The 16,275-nt window shown below is 40.1% G+C and overlaps 1 protein-coding gene across 2 annotated transcripts in view; it reads left to right on the top strand.

Annotated features, from left to right (window-relative positions):
• Positions 1–218: 218 nt before the first annotated feature.
• TENT4A (terminal nucleotidyltransferase 4A) overlaps positions 219–16,275 on the top strand; it is a 38,557-nt gene continuing 22,500 nt past the window's right edge. For both annotated transcript variants that reach the window (XM_026701001.2, XM_087930649.1), the window contains exon 1: positions 219–3,200. In XM_026701001.2, coding sequence (XP_026556786.2) covers positions 2,338–3,200 — 863 coding nt within the window. In that variant the 5' untranslated portion in view covers positions 219–2,337. The remainder of the gene's footprint in view (positions 3,201–16,275) is intronic.

Raw genomic sequence — 16,275 nt, 5'->3', positions numbered from 1 at the left:
ATCATATTCCAGTCTTTAATGAATAGAAAAAAAATAAAACTAATCCTATTGCGGGACTATTTCTAAAATTTGGAAAATTAAAAACAAATAAGCATCTCATCTACAGACTGAACTGTGAATCCAGTCACAAAGTTACTAATAGCAGTATCTTATCATTTCACAAATTATTTGCAGGTATATAACTTACAAAACATACTAGAATTGACCTTGCTAACTTCAGAAAACTTTTTTTATTCTCTCATTCTCATGTAACTTTAAATCGCATTTAATTTGACATTATGGAAATCTCTTCTAGTATTATTGTCATTGATTTTCCTAAATTGTGAAACAAGACAATTTCTTAAAAATAATTTTACCAGAACTAGAACGTATCCTTTCAAAATTAAGAGTAGCAATAGGCCATGAAGATCTGGATGGAATACACAAGCTCAGATTGAATTTTATCAGGATGGTTTGCCATCCATCGATACAAGGGCAATCTGCTAACATTGGGTCTGAAAGTTTCTCATGATAGGATTATACAGAATTGGTTTGTAACCTAGGATTCTCCTGGACTCTTAGGTCCTGTTTAAACAGCAAGGTAGCCTTACACAGTGTAACTGATGCACCAGTTGTGGCCCTACCTGGGCCAAGTTGTTCCAGTTGCAATAACACATACTTTGATCAACACTTAATCAATTCTGCACTATAAGCTACATGGAGTTGCTATTTCTAAAGTTAAGTGTTGATCAAAGCATCTGTTATTGCAACTAGAAAAACTACAACTGGCACAAAAGGTTTGCTAAACTTCTGATAAGTCACACCCATTTGGTTAAAATAACACCTATTTTAGAATCACTGCATCCATTGCCAGAAGGCTTCTGGACCAAATTCAGAAAAGTAGTTATTACCTTTAAGTCCTTTAGTGGTCATTTGTAACTTCAGGACACATCACCTAATGCCTTACCAAAATTGAATATTCCTATTTAATCTGATCAACAGAGGGCCTGTTGCATGTTTCTCCTCCTTGCAAGATACATGAGGGTTGGGCTTGGCAACAGGTCCTCATTTTATGAATGCTCTCTGCCAAGAGATATAGATGGCCCCTACTCTAGTGGTGTTTTGAAAACAAGCCAAAGTATAATTGTTCCAGTGAGCACTTGGCTCTTGGATTAGATTAACTGAATTGTGCATTTAATGTGTTAAGAGTTTCATTGATGATTTTTTAAAAATTATCTAGACTTGAGTTTTGTAAATATTTTTGTCCCTGGCCATGTTTTACCCTAACCGTAGCCCATTTGGATTGGAACAAGCTATACATATTTTACAAATAAATGAACAAATAAAGATCTCCAAGGTGTCTTCCAGCTTTATTCTGAATGATTGATCTTTGTCTTCTCATCTTTTGTGGGAGATGAATGCTTTATATTCAGCATTAACAGCCTTTATCATGGCATCGCTAACGGGTTAACAGACGGCAAGAAGTTCCTTGCCTAATTCAAACTTTTCTCACCCCCCATCTTGTATTCTGAAAAATCTAACACAAGTGAAGAAAAAAGGACAACCTTGCAGGCAAAACAGGCCATTTCTCGGTCAAATAGCTCTGTGCGATTTAAAGGACCGCGGGAATCGGGCTCCCAGAATCTGTAGCTTTAAGCGACCTAGCCTTCCCCAATTACGGTCTTCCAGATGTATTAGAATCTGGCTAGAAATTTGGGATCTGCTATTTCGACGCATGTAAGGTCGTCAGATTGAAAAAGGAATGCAGTGAGCTGCCTTTTGCTCTTTTTGTGACAGCGTATTGGAACGCCCTGAGCACGTTTGAAAGTTTACCTAACTTTTCACCATCAAAGAAAGAACCGAGTTTGAAAGAACTTGTGACTGCGTTCTTCTCTAATAGTTTCCGATCATTCTGGCAAAAAAAAAACCAAAAAAAAATTCCAGCCGCTTTGACCACCGAACGCTTGAAATGCTGCTTTGCAGACGCTTTCGCCTCCAAAAGGAAGGAATAAAAATCGCACCCTCCGGGTTTCGTTTCCCAGCAATCGGGCGGCCGCTCCCCCCGCACGCCTAGAAGTACTTTTCTCTTTAATCAGGGAGGATTGAAGAGCGCAACCCCCGTGGAAGACTGCCTCTGCGCAGGCGCAGCGTTGATTTTAAGAAGGGGGGCCGTGAGGAGGGGCGCTGCACGGGGTCCTGTTGGTTGGCGTCGCCCGCCTCTTTCTCCAGCCGAAACGCCCCGCCTCGGATGCCGTTGCCGCCCCTCCCCCTCTCCTTCTTCTCCTTCTCCTTCTTCTTCTCCTATCAGGCGCGCGTCTGACGGGCCGTCGGAACCGGCTGCGAGGCAGGGCCGGATGGATGGATCCCCGGGTTGCCTGGATCCAGCCGGAGCAGAAAGGCCCCGCCAATGCGCTCTGGATGCAGATCTGGGAGACCTCGCAGGGCCGGACCGGCGGCGGCTCTTCGACGTCCTCTCCGTCTTCGCCTGCCTTCCCGCCGACGGCCGCCCCCCGTTATTCCTTTTGCCGGTTTAGCCCGGCGGCGGCGGCGGCGGCGGCGGCGCCTCCATCGCCCAACTCCGAGGCCTCCGTTGCTGCTGGCGGACCTCTGTCATCTCCTCAGCTGATCTCCAAGCCGGCTTCCCTGCGCCTTCTCCCTGCCCAGAGCGCGGAAAGACGAGCGCCGCGCCTGCTGCTCCTACAGAAGGCCCCGGCGGCGTCCCTCTCTTCCTCCTCCTCCTCCTCTTCTTCCTCGGCCGAGTCTGGGGCTGACAGCCCCGGTGGTGGTTCTTCCTCGTCGCCGTCCTGCGTCCGGCCCGGACTTGGGGGGCCGCCGCCGGCCTCTGGCAAAATCTTGGCAGGCGTCGCTGAAGCGAATTCAACGAAGCAAGAAGAGCTGGAGGAGGGAGGAGGAGGAGGGCAGGCCCCGCGGGCCTCCGGCGTGGCCGTTACCGCCCCCTCCTCTCCCCATCCCCATTACTACCACCACCACCACCACCACTTCCACCACCACCAGTACCACCCGGGGCGCAGGAAACGAGAGAATAAGGCCAGCACGTATGGGATGAACTATCTGCTCTCGGGTGGCGGCGGTGGCGGCACCGTCCGCAGAGGGACCGGCCCAGCTGGCGAAAGCGGCCCCTGCTCTCCAGCCCAGGCCGGCTGCGCCCTCGCTCTAGGCACGCCTTGGAAAAGTAGGCAGTACAGCTCAGGTATACAAGGGTGAGTATCGCGCACAGTTGTCTCTACGCCGTCGTTAAGCCCATTTCAGTTGCCCTATACCGTGATTTTCCCCATTGAGTCGGATGGGGATCAAGGAAATACGGGGTGGTCTTTTCTTCAGCGAAATCCTAGGCAAGAAGGCTCAGTTTGCATGGGGGTTGTGATGGGAAGAAAGCTAGTTTGTTTTCTCTGCGTTGTTCTATAGATAGGATTTAAACGCTGCTGTTTGTCCTGTGGGGAAATGTTAGTTCTAAATAAGCGTTGGGGAAATACTTTCGGAGAGATCGTTTGAGTAGTTGATGAGCCTGGAAGAAGTTGGCTGGGTCCTCTATACTTCTCAATTCAAGGTTCTGTTCAGAGTGCATATGAAATTTTTATAAGCATACAGGTAGTCTTTGACTTGCAACTGTAATGGAGTCTGCCAGTTGCTGTCATAACTTGTGATGATTGCAATTCAGGGCATCGTGACTGACATTTCTCTCTCTCTTTTTTTTTTTGCCAGCAGTTGTTAAGGGAACCCCCCCTTTTTTTCTACCTTACATTTTGGCCAAAAATTGGATGTGAACTTGGATTTTTGGCAAAAATGTGAATTGTAATTGCATGACACTAAGATGCTGAAAATGCAAACTGTGTGATGAGCACCTGAACTGTGGCCATTGTGACTGTGGGAAAGAGAATGGCCATTGGAACTTTGATCCTAAGCTAAGGACCACCTGTACTTAATACATGTCTAAAATAGTTAATGTTAGTGGTGGCTTTTTAAGTAAAAAATAAATGAGCCGTTATACCTTGCTTTCCCTGAAACGTCAGTAATAATGTTTTATGTGTATTTTAAGTGTAATTCCTGAGACACTTTTTCAATACCTAACTAGCCATATGGGCTTTTGAAAATTCTAATTTGTATTTGAAAGTTTGGTAAGTGTAAAAGAAAATATACAATGCCTTCATAGGAGTGTGATCCAAAGCAAACTTCTATTATACTTGGGTGACATAAAAGTTTTAAGTTATCATGATTGGTCACAATGTCAACTGGATAGTTAGACTAGATTTGATATTTGAGCCCTTCTCAAGAACCTGGGATATGCAGATGTTAACTGTTTGATGATGTAAAAGGTATTATCCAGGATGTACACTATTCCAGATAAGGCTGCCTTTGCAATTGACTGATGGTGTTTTTGTCAATGTCGATCATGTTCAAGTGGAGCTCCAGATGATTTCAGATTGCATCCAAGGACGTCTATTACTATTTTTTAAAAAAAGTTTTTTATTTTAACAACAAAACAACATAGACATACCACATAAAACATAAAAATATCATCCTTCTTCATAAATTTACAAACAGTGCATCGGTTGGTTTACCACTTTTTTTTGTGCATCCATTTCCTAGTCACTAATATATTACATAATAGCTCATATTATCAATCAAGGGCGTCTATTACTATTGCTATTAATAAAAACAAAATATAAACAACATGCAAGGTCTGTAAGTATAACCACAAAAATTCGTATTTATTGGTTATTGAATAAATTCATATGATATTACAACTTGGATTCTGTGTGACATACATCAATTTAAAATGTTTTAATTCAGGAAAGAAAGAAAAATTGAGGCCCAATTAAAATTCCAGCTGTGGGATCTTCTATTACCCTGCTCCCCATATACAGGGAAAACAGGTTTTTAATAGCTTTCCCAAAGCCAACTAGTTTGGGACTAAATATATGCTGGAGGAAGGAGAATGGGTGCTGTACTGAAAAAGGCACATCTCTATGTGCTATCAGGTGCCATTGTTTCAGTGAAGGAACCTGAAGTGAGCTCTTCCTGTGAGAACATGTGGTACAATAGAAGACAATCTGAGAAAGATGGTCCTGCAGGTAACCCTGTCACCCATTATATGGGGCATTATGTGTGATTACTGGTAATTTTCATTGGACTCAAGCTTAGTGGGAGCTAGAGCAGTTCATGAAGTAGTTAAGTGGATGTACTGAAGTGTGTCCATAAGTAACTGTGCTGCTTTTTTGTGGAATAATTATAGCTCCTGGATAATTTACAAAGGTAGCTCCATGTTCAGTGAATTGTACTGTCTAATTTGGCTGCAATAAAGCATGACTGACTATAAACAGAACTTGCCAAATCAGGAATGTACAATTGGTACACAAAACATAAAAGTTGTATGAAAGCCACCTGGGCCACAGCTGTCATCCGCTCAAGCAAGAACTACCGGTATAAATTCAGAAGAGCCCCCAAATTATATGGAGTTTTAAGTGGAAAAGTATAAATCCCCACTTACGATTCCCCAATATGGAAGTATCCCTACTAAAATTAGGGGCTCCAATCACTTGGTCCTTTACTAGGTTTGAGCTGAAGCCTATTCTTCATTCAGTCATCTGTAACATTCAGGCATTGGGCCAAAACCTTGACAAACACTTGGTCAGCTAAGAGCAGGGTTACACAATTGAGTATCAACATAATGATGAAACTGCATTCCCATGCTAATGGATTACTTCCCACATTGGTTTGTGTAAATTTTAAATAAAAATGGGAGAAAATGAAACCATGAGGCACTCATAAACAGGAGACTTGCTTTATGTCTTGACTGTTTTACTCCAATACCAACCTGCTAATGTTTCACAGACTTTTGGCAAGGATGACTGGATTCCCCTTCAACTATGTTGGTTTGATTCTTTTTCATTCTGTATGGGTTTTTTTATCCTCCTTGCCATCTTTTACTTTGTTCCTTGCTGTATTTTTTCTTGGTTTTGATACTTTTTCTTGTGAGCTGTCCAGAGTTGTTGGGAGATGGTAAGCATGCACATTTACTTTAGATCAGCCCTAGAGGAAACGGTACAGTTAGCCTTTAGTTAACAATGATAATTGGAACCAGAAACTCCATTGCTAAGTGATTTGGTTGTAAAGTGCAACATCACATGACTTTTCCACTTATGATAACAGTTCTGGCAGTTGCAATTGTTAGGCACATTCTGCATTATAATTAATGATTTTACAAGTATACATTTGTAACCTCCCAATGGCTTCCCCATTGATATTGCTTGTCAGAAGCTGGCAATGAAAGTCATAGATGGCAGTCATATGACTATGGGACGTTGCGACTATCACAATTGTTAGCCAATTGCCAAGCACCCAAATTGTGGTCATGTGACTGGGGAAGCTGCAATAGCCTCAACTTCAAGAACCAGATACAGGTCTCCTCATTCAGTGCCATCGTAACTTTGAATAATTGTTAATGAACAACTACATATAACATTTGATAACGATACTGAGTTAAATAATATTTTGAACAAATTCATAATAAATTATTTTCTTATCAATTTCAATGTAACGGCATATTCCTCTCTTGAATTAATTTTAATATGCTTAAAACAATTTTCCATGATTTCCAGTCATCCATTTTAACATAATATAGTTCTCTTATTATAAGTAATAAGAATACTACCAGTTCTACTGTCATTATTTGTAAACTCACTTATATTATTTAATTCTGTTTCAAATAATATCCATTCTTTCCCCCAAAAAAAGTTTTGTCACATTCTATACAGACCGAGTCCACCAGACTGAGAATGCTTGTGACTTTTCTACAACAAGCAAGTTTGAAATATAAAATAAGAATGGTGATATTTTCTTATGCTTATCTCTTCCCCTTTTTATTTCAGTTGAACTGAGTGCTCTTTGTTTTACTAGAATCTAGATCTTTGGTGTCTCTTCTACCATATATGTGCAAGGAAGAAAATACTTTTGTAGAAGTTTTTGTGGGCTTCTTGTATTTAATAGTAATAAATATTTTAATTTTTAAGAGAATAATATATTGTAATAAAGCAATAAAATAAACATGCAATAATATTGAAAAACTATATTGAAAAAACAAATAAGCCAGATAACAGACAACAAATATAATAAAATAGTACCTGAGAAAATATTAACCTTAACAAATTGCTCATTTAACTTTCTGGAATTAACTTTCTGTATATTGCTTTTATTATATAGTGTCAGAAATGTTTCTTTGTGTTATTCAGTATTTCTTGACTCTTACGGCATTGTTAGCATAATTGTGCTTGCAATTTTTATAAATAGACCTTTCCTTCTTGGCTTCACTGTAATGATGGGTCACATTAATTTTTAATGGTTAGGTATTATTTGACACTTTCAAAGTTATTTATTTCAAATGAAGGCAAATATACGTGTCCCAAGATAATGTTGCAGGATCCAGTCTGGGTTGGTCATCTGGACCAGAGGTTTAGTCTTCTGAGCATCTAATATAACTAGGATAGGAAAGGAATTCCATAATCAAAGCACCTGTATCAAGAACATCTCTGAAGTTTACGTCTATTTTATATTATTCTCTCTCCTGAAACAGCCAAGAGAACATTAACAATACACAGTAAACAGTGTTCCTTAAAAACAATTGAAGGGTCTTTGGTGTTCTCTGAGCTTGCTTGTTTTCTAGCAGATATTCATTGCCCAAACTAAGTAACATCATCAGTGCTAGTAAGGATTGGGGTTTGCTGTCAGTTTATATTCTAATGTCTTGCCCTGTCAGTATTAAAAACTATTTAATATAAAAAACAAGCAATAAAATGCTCTCATATTAAACAACACTGTAAACTATTCAGAATTCAACAGCCATCTATCAGACCAATTAAAACTAATTCAGGGCTGTAATTAGTTTTGAACCTAAACACTACTTTCCTAAGAATGTTCTGAATATGTACAGCCATTATCCCCTAAAACATCATCTTAAGAAGATAGTAAACCAGTTGCTATGGTAAATAAATATGATGAGTTTAAGTAGTAAAGTTTAAATTAAATATTTGCTTGAGTTGACAACCCTGAAGCCTCAAAAGATGGCCTCAGCGTTCTGTTTTCTATGGGTGCATTACTTGGAACACTGACATAAGTACATGTATGATCCCTTATGTACAAAGTAGGGGTGTCATAACATTTTTGCAAGTATATGTCACTGCATCCATAACAGTAGTAAATAAATGTGTTGGTAACATTCCTCATGCTCATGCAAATTGATGCACTTGAAAATAAATGCACAAAGCAAATTAAAACATTCTTTGATTCCTCTTTGAACATATATCCAAATCTGAATGTGATATCCCAAGTTTATATTTAATTTCCTGAAGTAGCTGTCTCGTATTTTATCTAAGGCCTAGATTCTTATTGATTTCCAATGTAAACCACTGCTGAGTATTAACAGTCATATTTACAAGTAAACTGTATTGTTAGTTTAATATAGTGCTACCTTTCCACACTATATTCTTGGTGTATCATACTGATATATTTAGTTGAAAAAAGTTCAGTAGTGCCTGTAAGATTGTGATAAGATGGGCAGCCAATAAATTTTACAAATAATAAATAAAACTTAATGCCAACTTCTATCAGGCTATTTATTTGCTTATCATAATTTAGCACTGTGTTTATATGCTATTCAGTTTGTATATTTTAGTCTACATTCCAGCCTTTTGGGGGGAGGTTAATATAAAAGTTATAACCATCACACTTTTTTCATAAATGCTTTACTTGATGGATATTACATTTTATCTTATGGCTTTTTATATGCATAAAAACTGGGTATGAGGAATAGGACAGTATTCTGGAAAAAGTTGATTAGAACATTGAGTGGGAATTTTCTTGGTTGCTGAAGATGGACTTTTCAAAATCATTAATCGCCATCTAGCTAGAAAAGTAGAGCTGCTATTTTGCTGTTTCATGGTGGAAGCCTTCTCCCCTCGTGCTTGATGTAGAGATACAGATCTAAGAGAAGCATAATGGTGACAGTACAGGTCCTAGACTTACAACAGTTCATCTAGTGACTCTTCGAAGTTACAATGGCACTGAAAAAAGTGACTTAGGACAGTTTTTCATAAAACTGTTGCAATATTCCTCTGATGATGTGGTCAAAATTCAGACATTTGGCAATTGACTCATATTTATTAAGATTACAGTGACCTTTTGTGACCTTTTGACAAGTAAAGTCAATGGAGAAACCAGATTTACTTAACAGCTGTATTGCTAACTTAATAACTGCAATAATTCATTTAACAATTGTGGCAAGAAAGGTTGTAAAACGGAGCAAAATTCGTTTAACCAACTGTCTTGCTTAGCAGCAGAAAATTTGGACTCAATTTTGGTCATAAGATCTACCTGTATGGTCTTTGGAATTTAGTGGGAATAAGCTTCTTTTGGGTCCTAGCTACTATGCAAGGCTTAAGAGACAAGGAAAGGCCCAAATTAGTTTTTGTATTCAGCATAAAATGCTTAGGGACTAGAAAGGGATATCTTGGTTAGGCGCTAGCTACTTGTGCAAGCTTAAGGTCTATTACTATTTTCCAAGAATGTGAAGTTGCTCTAAGCAATGATGGCAAACTCTTTCTTTTGTTCATAAAGAGCCATCTATTTCCATTTCCAGAAGCTTAGTAAGTCCCATTCATCCTCATCACCTTATTCATAGCGAGATAGGTGAGTGGAGGAAGGTGAAGGTTACAATTTCATGTTCAAATTTCAGCCTTAGAAGCCTGAGAAGTATATAAGATCACTTTATTCCTGAGACGCATTCCTAGGTTCAGGATACAGTTTTTTCCGGCATTCTACATCTCCACATTAGATACTGTTTGACATTATTTGTTCTTGTCCAGTGATATGTAATAAATTATGTACTTAGCTTCAAGCAAGGGCAAAACAATAGCTTGTGTCTCGGAAGGTTCCTAAAGGGCAACAGAGAGTAACGAAGGGGGAGTAAGTAGAATTAGCCTAGATAAAAGTTTCATTAATAGCAAAAACTTCAGATGACTATAGAATGGTCATCTGAAGTTTTAGCATCAAATCCTGAAGGCAGTACTGATTTTCACAATACGTGGTTCTGAAAGAGAAGTGCTTATAGTCCCCAGTAAGTAGAAATTCCACTAGGAATCCTCTTGGAGAAAAAGTGTAGCAATTTCAATTATTATCAGAATCTGAGGCTATGTGTATGTGATCTCCCAGAAGATCTGGTAGAAAGGACATAAATAAATGGACAAGGAAAGTAACACTCGTTAGAAGAGAACACATTGCTTGCATACAAATAGTAGTCATCATCAATGCAAATGAGTGTGAGTTTTGTCTTATGAACAGGAAGCAATATCTACACTCACACAGATGATGTGATTTACTTGTCTAGTTGGGGTAATGAAATTTTTGCAAGCAGATAGCTCAGAGAGCACCAAAGATTCCACAGCCAAATTCAGAACAGATCTCTTTTTGGATGGCCTACCATTAGCATTAGAAGTGATCACCCAATAAACTTATGGCTTAGAAATTGCTTGGTAGAAAACCAATTGAAAGCTAACATAAGGAAGAAGCTACTCAAAGAGGCAGTCACATAGGAAGAAATCTTATCTATAGCTCTGAGGAGGAAAGCAGATAGAAGTCCTGCATCATGTTTTCATATTAAAGATCAAATCTTCTACTTTCTTTGGATAGGAAGCGGACAAGGAAATACATACTTCAGCTTCCAGACTCAGTGAAGCACTATTTGCTAAAAATGGCAAAGACCAAGGAAAATACTCTTCAGGATGATATTATTACTCCTAAGAGATCGCTCAACTGTAGAAATTCTGGTCTACTGTCAGACTAGATGAGTGCTGGTACTCAGGCAGAATATGCAATAGAATTCATACAAATGAATATCATACTTATCAAAGCCAAAGGTGAGTGATCTGAGAAAGATCAGCAGTTAAGAAGTGTGAAAAATAAAATAAAATAAAAGTTTCCAAGAACATCTCATGACAAATTGCATACCTCAGATGTCTTCATTTCCTCCACACACTGCTAAGAACAATAGATATTGGAAAAGCTTATCCTTAACTTATTAAGATTATCTTAGAATAATCTTATTAGGCATTGAAACTTTAGAATTAACATGCTGAAATAAAAAGTGGAAGCCATTCTACTTCCTAGATTAGTACGTTTGTTAGAGGCTTATATAAAGTTCTCAGTCAGAATCTCCTACTAGTGCTTTCATAGGTTTCATACAAGAGCGCTCTGTTTCAGTTCAGACTACAGCTATTTTTCAATTTATGACCACAGTTGAGACCAGAATTTCCATTGCTAAGCAAAGCAGTTAAGTGAGTTACTCCTAATTTTACAGCCTTTTTTGCAATGGTTATTAAACCAATTTATGCAGTTGTTGAGTGAACCATGCGGTCTGGTTTCCATCATTGACTTTTGCTTGTCAGACTTACCCATCTGGGAAGATCTCAAATAACAATTGTGTCACTCAGACATTGCAGCTGTCATAAATATATGCTGGGCTTCAAATAATTAAAACAACCGGTTCGCCTAGTGCAGAACCGAAAATGTGAGCATGCATGCACCTTCTGTGCTTGCACGTGGCTTTAAACCCACAGAGATTTCATATGTACAGCTTGTCGGGCAGCCATGGTGAGTAGAGCAGGTGAGGCGCAGCAATCAGCTGGGCTGCATGGGCAGGGTGAGTGAGCCAGAGTGAGATATATAGGATGGGATAGCACTGGGGCAGGTGGGTGGGCACAGTTGGTGGTTGGCACTACCAGTACGGGCGAACCAGTCTGAACCGGCAACCGCTCACTTCTGGCTGGTTGCCAAGTGCCAAGGTTTGATCACATGATTTGGAATCCTATGACAATTGTAAGTATGAGGAATGATTATAAGTTACTTTTTTCAGTGCTGTTGTAAATTTGAGCGGTCATTAAATGAATGGTTTAAGTTGAAGATTACCTGTGCTCATTTTCAAGCTGGCACAATCCCCCCAATATAGTCATCAAAGCAGTGGAAGTTCTTACATTGCATTTAAGAACACAGATCCATCTTTATACGTTGAATGTATTTTGAAGCCAGGAAAGAAAGGCTAGTATGCAGAACGTTAGCACATCTGAAGCTGGCAAGGTTATAGAGCAAGATGACTGTAGTGATTCCCTCTCTCATTTCAGCATCAGATTACCAACTGAACCAAGTTGCATATAACATTGCCAAGCAAGGTAATCCAATCGTTGCATTAGTCGGCTAGAGTAGTAGACAGTTTGGCAGTGGGAATGCCACTCAGATGACCAAATATGCCAGTCTTAGGTGATGGAGAGTGGGACAAACTTCCAAGGTAGGCCAAAACTCATAGTGAATAATGATCCCATTAGGAGTCAACAATGATAATCAACAAACTAGAGTGGAGGAAAATGAAAATGTGTGTGAAAGAATTTTTCAAGAATATGGAGATATATTGACTTGTTCATGACAGTAGACTATAGGCATGTTAAATGCTTCTTTTCTTAATTACAATACAACAAAATGAGGGAATCAATGCCCTAATGGTTGACAGAACAAGTCATGCATACAGCATTTCCCAAAGTGTCATTCAAATGAAGCTATTTGGGTACTAGAAAATTCTAATCAATTCATTCTAGACCAGGAGGCCATGTTTTTTTTTCTTTTAAAGGAGACCCGACAGGAAACAGCAGTAATTCCTGAAAAGTTCAGGCATCCTATCTCAAGTTCTAGTGTTGCAGTGAGACTCAAAGTAGCAACAGACATGCTAAAAATTAACAAGCAAGCCTGAAACCTTCAAGTTCAAAAATGGAGACCAATGCAGGGTCATATTCTTTTAGATGGTCGGGTGCATATTTGAATAATGATGCAAAAGTTAGAAATCTTTGTTATTGATAATAGAGATCCCTGAATTATTGCACTCTCTAGAGAGAGAGTTGAAAGTGCTAGCAACAATCAGGCTGCAGATGCCGGAGTTACTGTAGATCAGGGGTGTCAAGCTCGATTTCATTGAGGGCCACATCAGGATTGTGTTTGGCCTCAGGCGGCTGGTGTGTGTGGCCAAGGTGGGCATGGCCAGCTCAATGTCACAGCCTCCAGTAGCCCTCTCCTCAAAAACAGAGCTCGGGGAACGTGCCGCCCACTGGGCTGTTTTTGTCCACAATGGCCTCCTGCAACCCCCTGCCAGCGAAAATGGAGCATGGGGTATCCTCTGGCTCAGTTTTCATTGCAGAGGGTTGCAAGAGGCCATCATGACTGAAAATGGACCCCGGGTGGGCTGCATGCAGCCTCCCCGAGCTCCATTTTCTCAAACAAAGGCACTGTGGGCTGCTCCTTTGCTATTTTCAGGGCAGCCCCACAGGTTAGATCTAAGCACTCTGCGCCTGATCCAGAACTGGCCTGTGGGCCTTGAGTGTGCTTTATATCTGGTTGTCTGGTACCAACAGATAGCACCTTCCTCAGACAATCTTCATGTGAATTGCTTAGGCATGAATGTGTCTCATCCTTAATCATCCTCAATGATCTACCATTTACTACATTGTACTTATCATTAGTACAGAACTCAAGTTTTTAATTTTCCCCTCAAACCCATTAGACAAAATCCCACTAACTTTCTTAAGTCTGTTCTTTAGTATCCCTAATCTCACCTTGGAGAGATAAGAGATGGAATGCTTTCAGTTGGTGGGAGGTTCCACAAGGACAAGTCTTCTAGTCTTTATCCCTGCTTCATACCTTAGATAAAATTCTTAATTTCATTGAACACAAGAGATTATGTTTTCCAGCTTCTTGGTTCCAGGGAGATGAGCTCAGGCTCTGAGGATCTAAGAAACAATGTACTGTGGGGATATGAAAGACTGATAATATCTTTCTTGCAAACAGGCTATCAGTAGTGATTAAACTTTCCTCTCCACAATTAACAGAATGAGTGAGAAAACGTCCTTTCCTGATGTTTACAGCTAACAAGATACCGCTCCCTTCCTGTGCCACAACTTCCCAAAGAGCAATTACTGTTAGCAGACTTAATGCAGAAGAACAATTAATAGAAATTAGGTTGGGACAGAGTAATCTATTTTTAAAAGCAATTTTAAAATAGATGATTCATTTCAGATCCAGATTTTATAAGTGATTGATCACAAAGAATGTTATAAACTATTCCACCTTGGAAATATTAGTGTATTAAGTGTATCCCTTTTTCTGTTTGTTCAATTTTTGATGAACAAGGACAATAGTTAACCTTACTGTGAAGTATCTTCCTATTCACAGAGAGATGCAGCTATTTAGGAGGGAAGTAGATTAAGAGATTATCCAAGCAGCAATATATGAATGCCTTTACTATGCTGATTGTTTTATATTGTTCCATGTATTTTATCATTTACAAGTAGAATACATAGAACATAGAAATACATAGTTCAAAGGGATATTGGAGGTCTTCTATCCAATCCCCTGCTCAAGGCAGGAGACCCTATACCCGTGATGGAGAACCTATGGCACACGAGCCGTCACCCCAGGGCAGGTCCACTGCGCATGCGCACGTGCCGCTCACCTCCTGATCATCTGGTAGCTGCCACCCATGTGCGGGGCATACACAGGAGATGTACGTGCATGCGCAGAGATGCGTGGTGCACATGGGGAGGGTCCCACGTACATGTGCAGAGATGTGCAGCACATGTGGGGGGGTCATGCACACATGTGCAGAGACACGGTGCGGGGGTCATGCATGTGCAGGGGGCGTGGGGGGCCCATGTCCATTGCCTTATGGGTGCTGGCACACACTTTTGACACACGCACAAACTTTTGGCACACGAGGATGGAAAGGTTAGCCATCACCACCCTGTACCATTTTAGACAAGAAGCTGTCCAGTCTCTTCTTAAAAGCCTTCAGTGATGGGGCACCCCCAACTTCTGAAGGCAAGGCATTGTACTGCTTAATTGTTCTCACCCGTAGGAAATTTCTCCTTAGTTCTAGGTTGCTTCTCTCCATCGATCGTTTCTTGTCTTGCTGTCTAGTGCTTTGTGGTAGCCCCGCAGATATTGGAACACTGCTATCATGTCTCCCCTAGTCCTTCTTTTCACCAGACTAGATGTACCCAGTTCCTGCAAGTGTTCTTCATAAGTTTTAGCCTCCCACCTCCCTCCCATCATCCTTGTTGTTTTACATGATAAAGGAAAAATTGAAACTAATCATTTGAAATCAGTACATTTAACTGAAGGATGGGATTTCCTCCGTGGAACAGGAAGAAGTCTTAAGCCCCATCTCCTAGCTGTATGAAATAGAATTAATTTAGGGTATGTTGGGTCCATTTTCTTGTGATCAGAAATGTACTTCCTAAGTCTAACTACTCTTGCATACTTTTTAACATTTTGCAGGTCACATTCTTTCTCTTTGTGTGTATTTATCAAGAAATACAAGGAAAATGAAAGTATTTTCTACACCAGAGGTATCAAACTCAATGCCCACGGGCCGTATCCGGAATGTTTAAATGAGGCCCATGAAGCCGGCCAGGAAATAGCAAAGGACGCCCCGCAGTGCTTCTGGCAGTCAAAGCGGGGCATGGGGACTCCCACAGGCGGTGCCCCCATGCCCCATTTTGGGCCTGGATGGCCTCCTGCAATACTCCAGCGCTCGCACCCCGTTTTGGCCAGCAAAGTGCTGCAGGAGTTGTTGAAGCTGAAAATGGGGTGTGAAGGTGCTCATGTGCCCCCCGTGCCCCATTTTGACCTACAAAGTGCTACAGGAGGCATCCGTCCCGTCTCCCCTCCCCCACCCTGGCCAGCCTGCGAAGGAGAACTACAATGCTAATCCGGCCTTCAAAGAAATCCAGTTTGACACCCCTGCTCTACACTATATAACATTAGGTAGACACATGCTGTTCTTTTTTTTTTTAAGCAAATTTTATTGATTTTAAAAACAAACAAACAAAACAAAACATCATTAGACATTAAAAACATAAAACCTCTTTCCATTATAAATCTTTACAAGGCAGGTAACACATTATTTTATATCACATACTTGTAATTTATCCCATTTCCATGTAGACACGTAAATTCCCTTTAACAAATTTCACATTATTTCTCTTTACTCTTATTCAATCACATTTCTTTTCTAGTTTATTTGCTATTCAATCATCACATTTATATTTTCCTCTGGCTTGTTTACAATTGTTCTCATCTGGTCTTCCTCCGAGATTTTATTAATTCTCAATTAAACACACACACATAAAACACAAAAACATAAAACTTTCTTTTAGAAAGTAACTTGGCCCCAGATTACCTCTTTTT

Source organism: Pseudonaja textilis, chromosome 3 (assembly GCF_049901715.1).
Source record: "Pseudonaja textilis isolate UNSWEBS1 chromosome 3, rPseTex1.2, whole genome shotgun sequence".
Classification (NCBI taxonomy): domain Eukaryota; kingdom Metazoa; phylum Chordata; class Lepidosauria; order Squamata; family Elapidae; genus Pseudonaja; species Pseudonaja textilis.
Note: the sequence above shows the minus strand (reverse complement) of the source record. Positions and strands in the feature narration are given on the sequence as shown.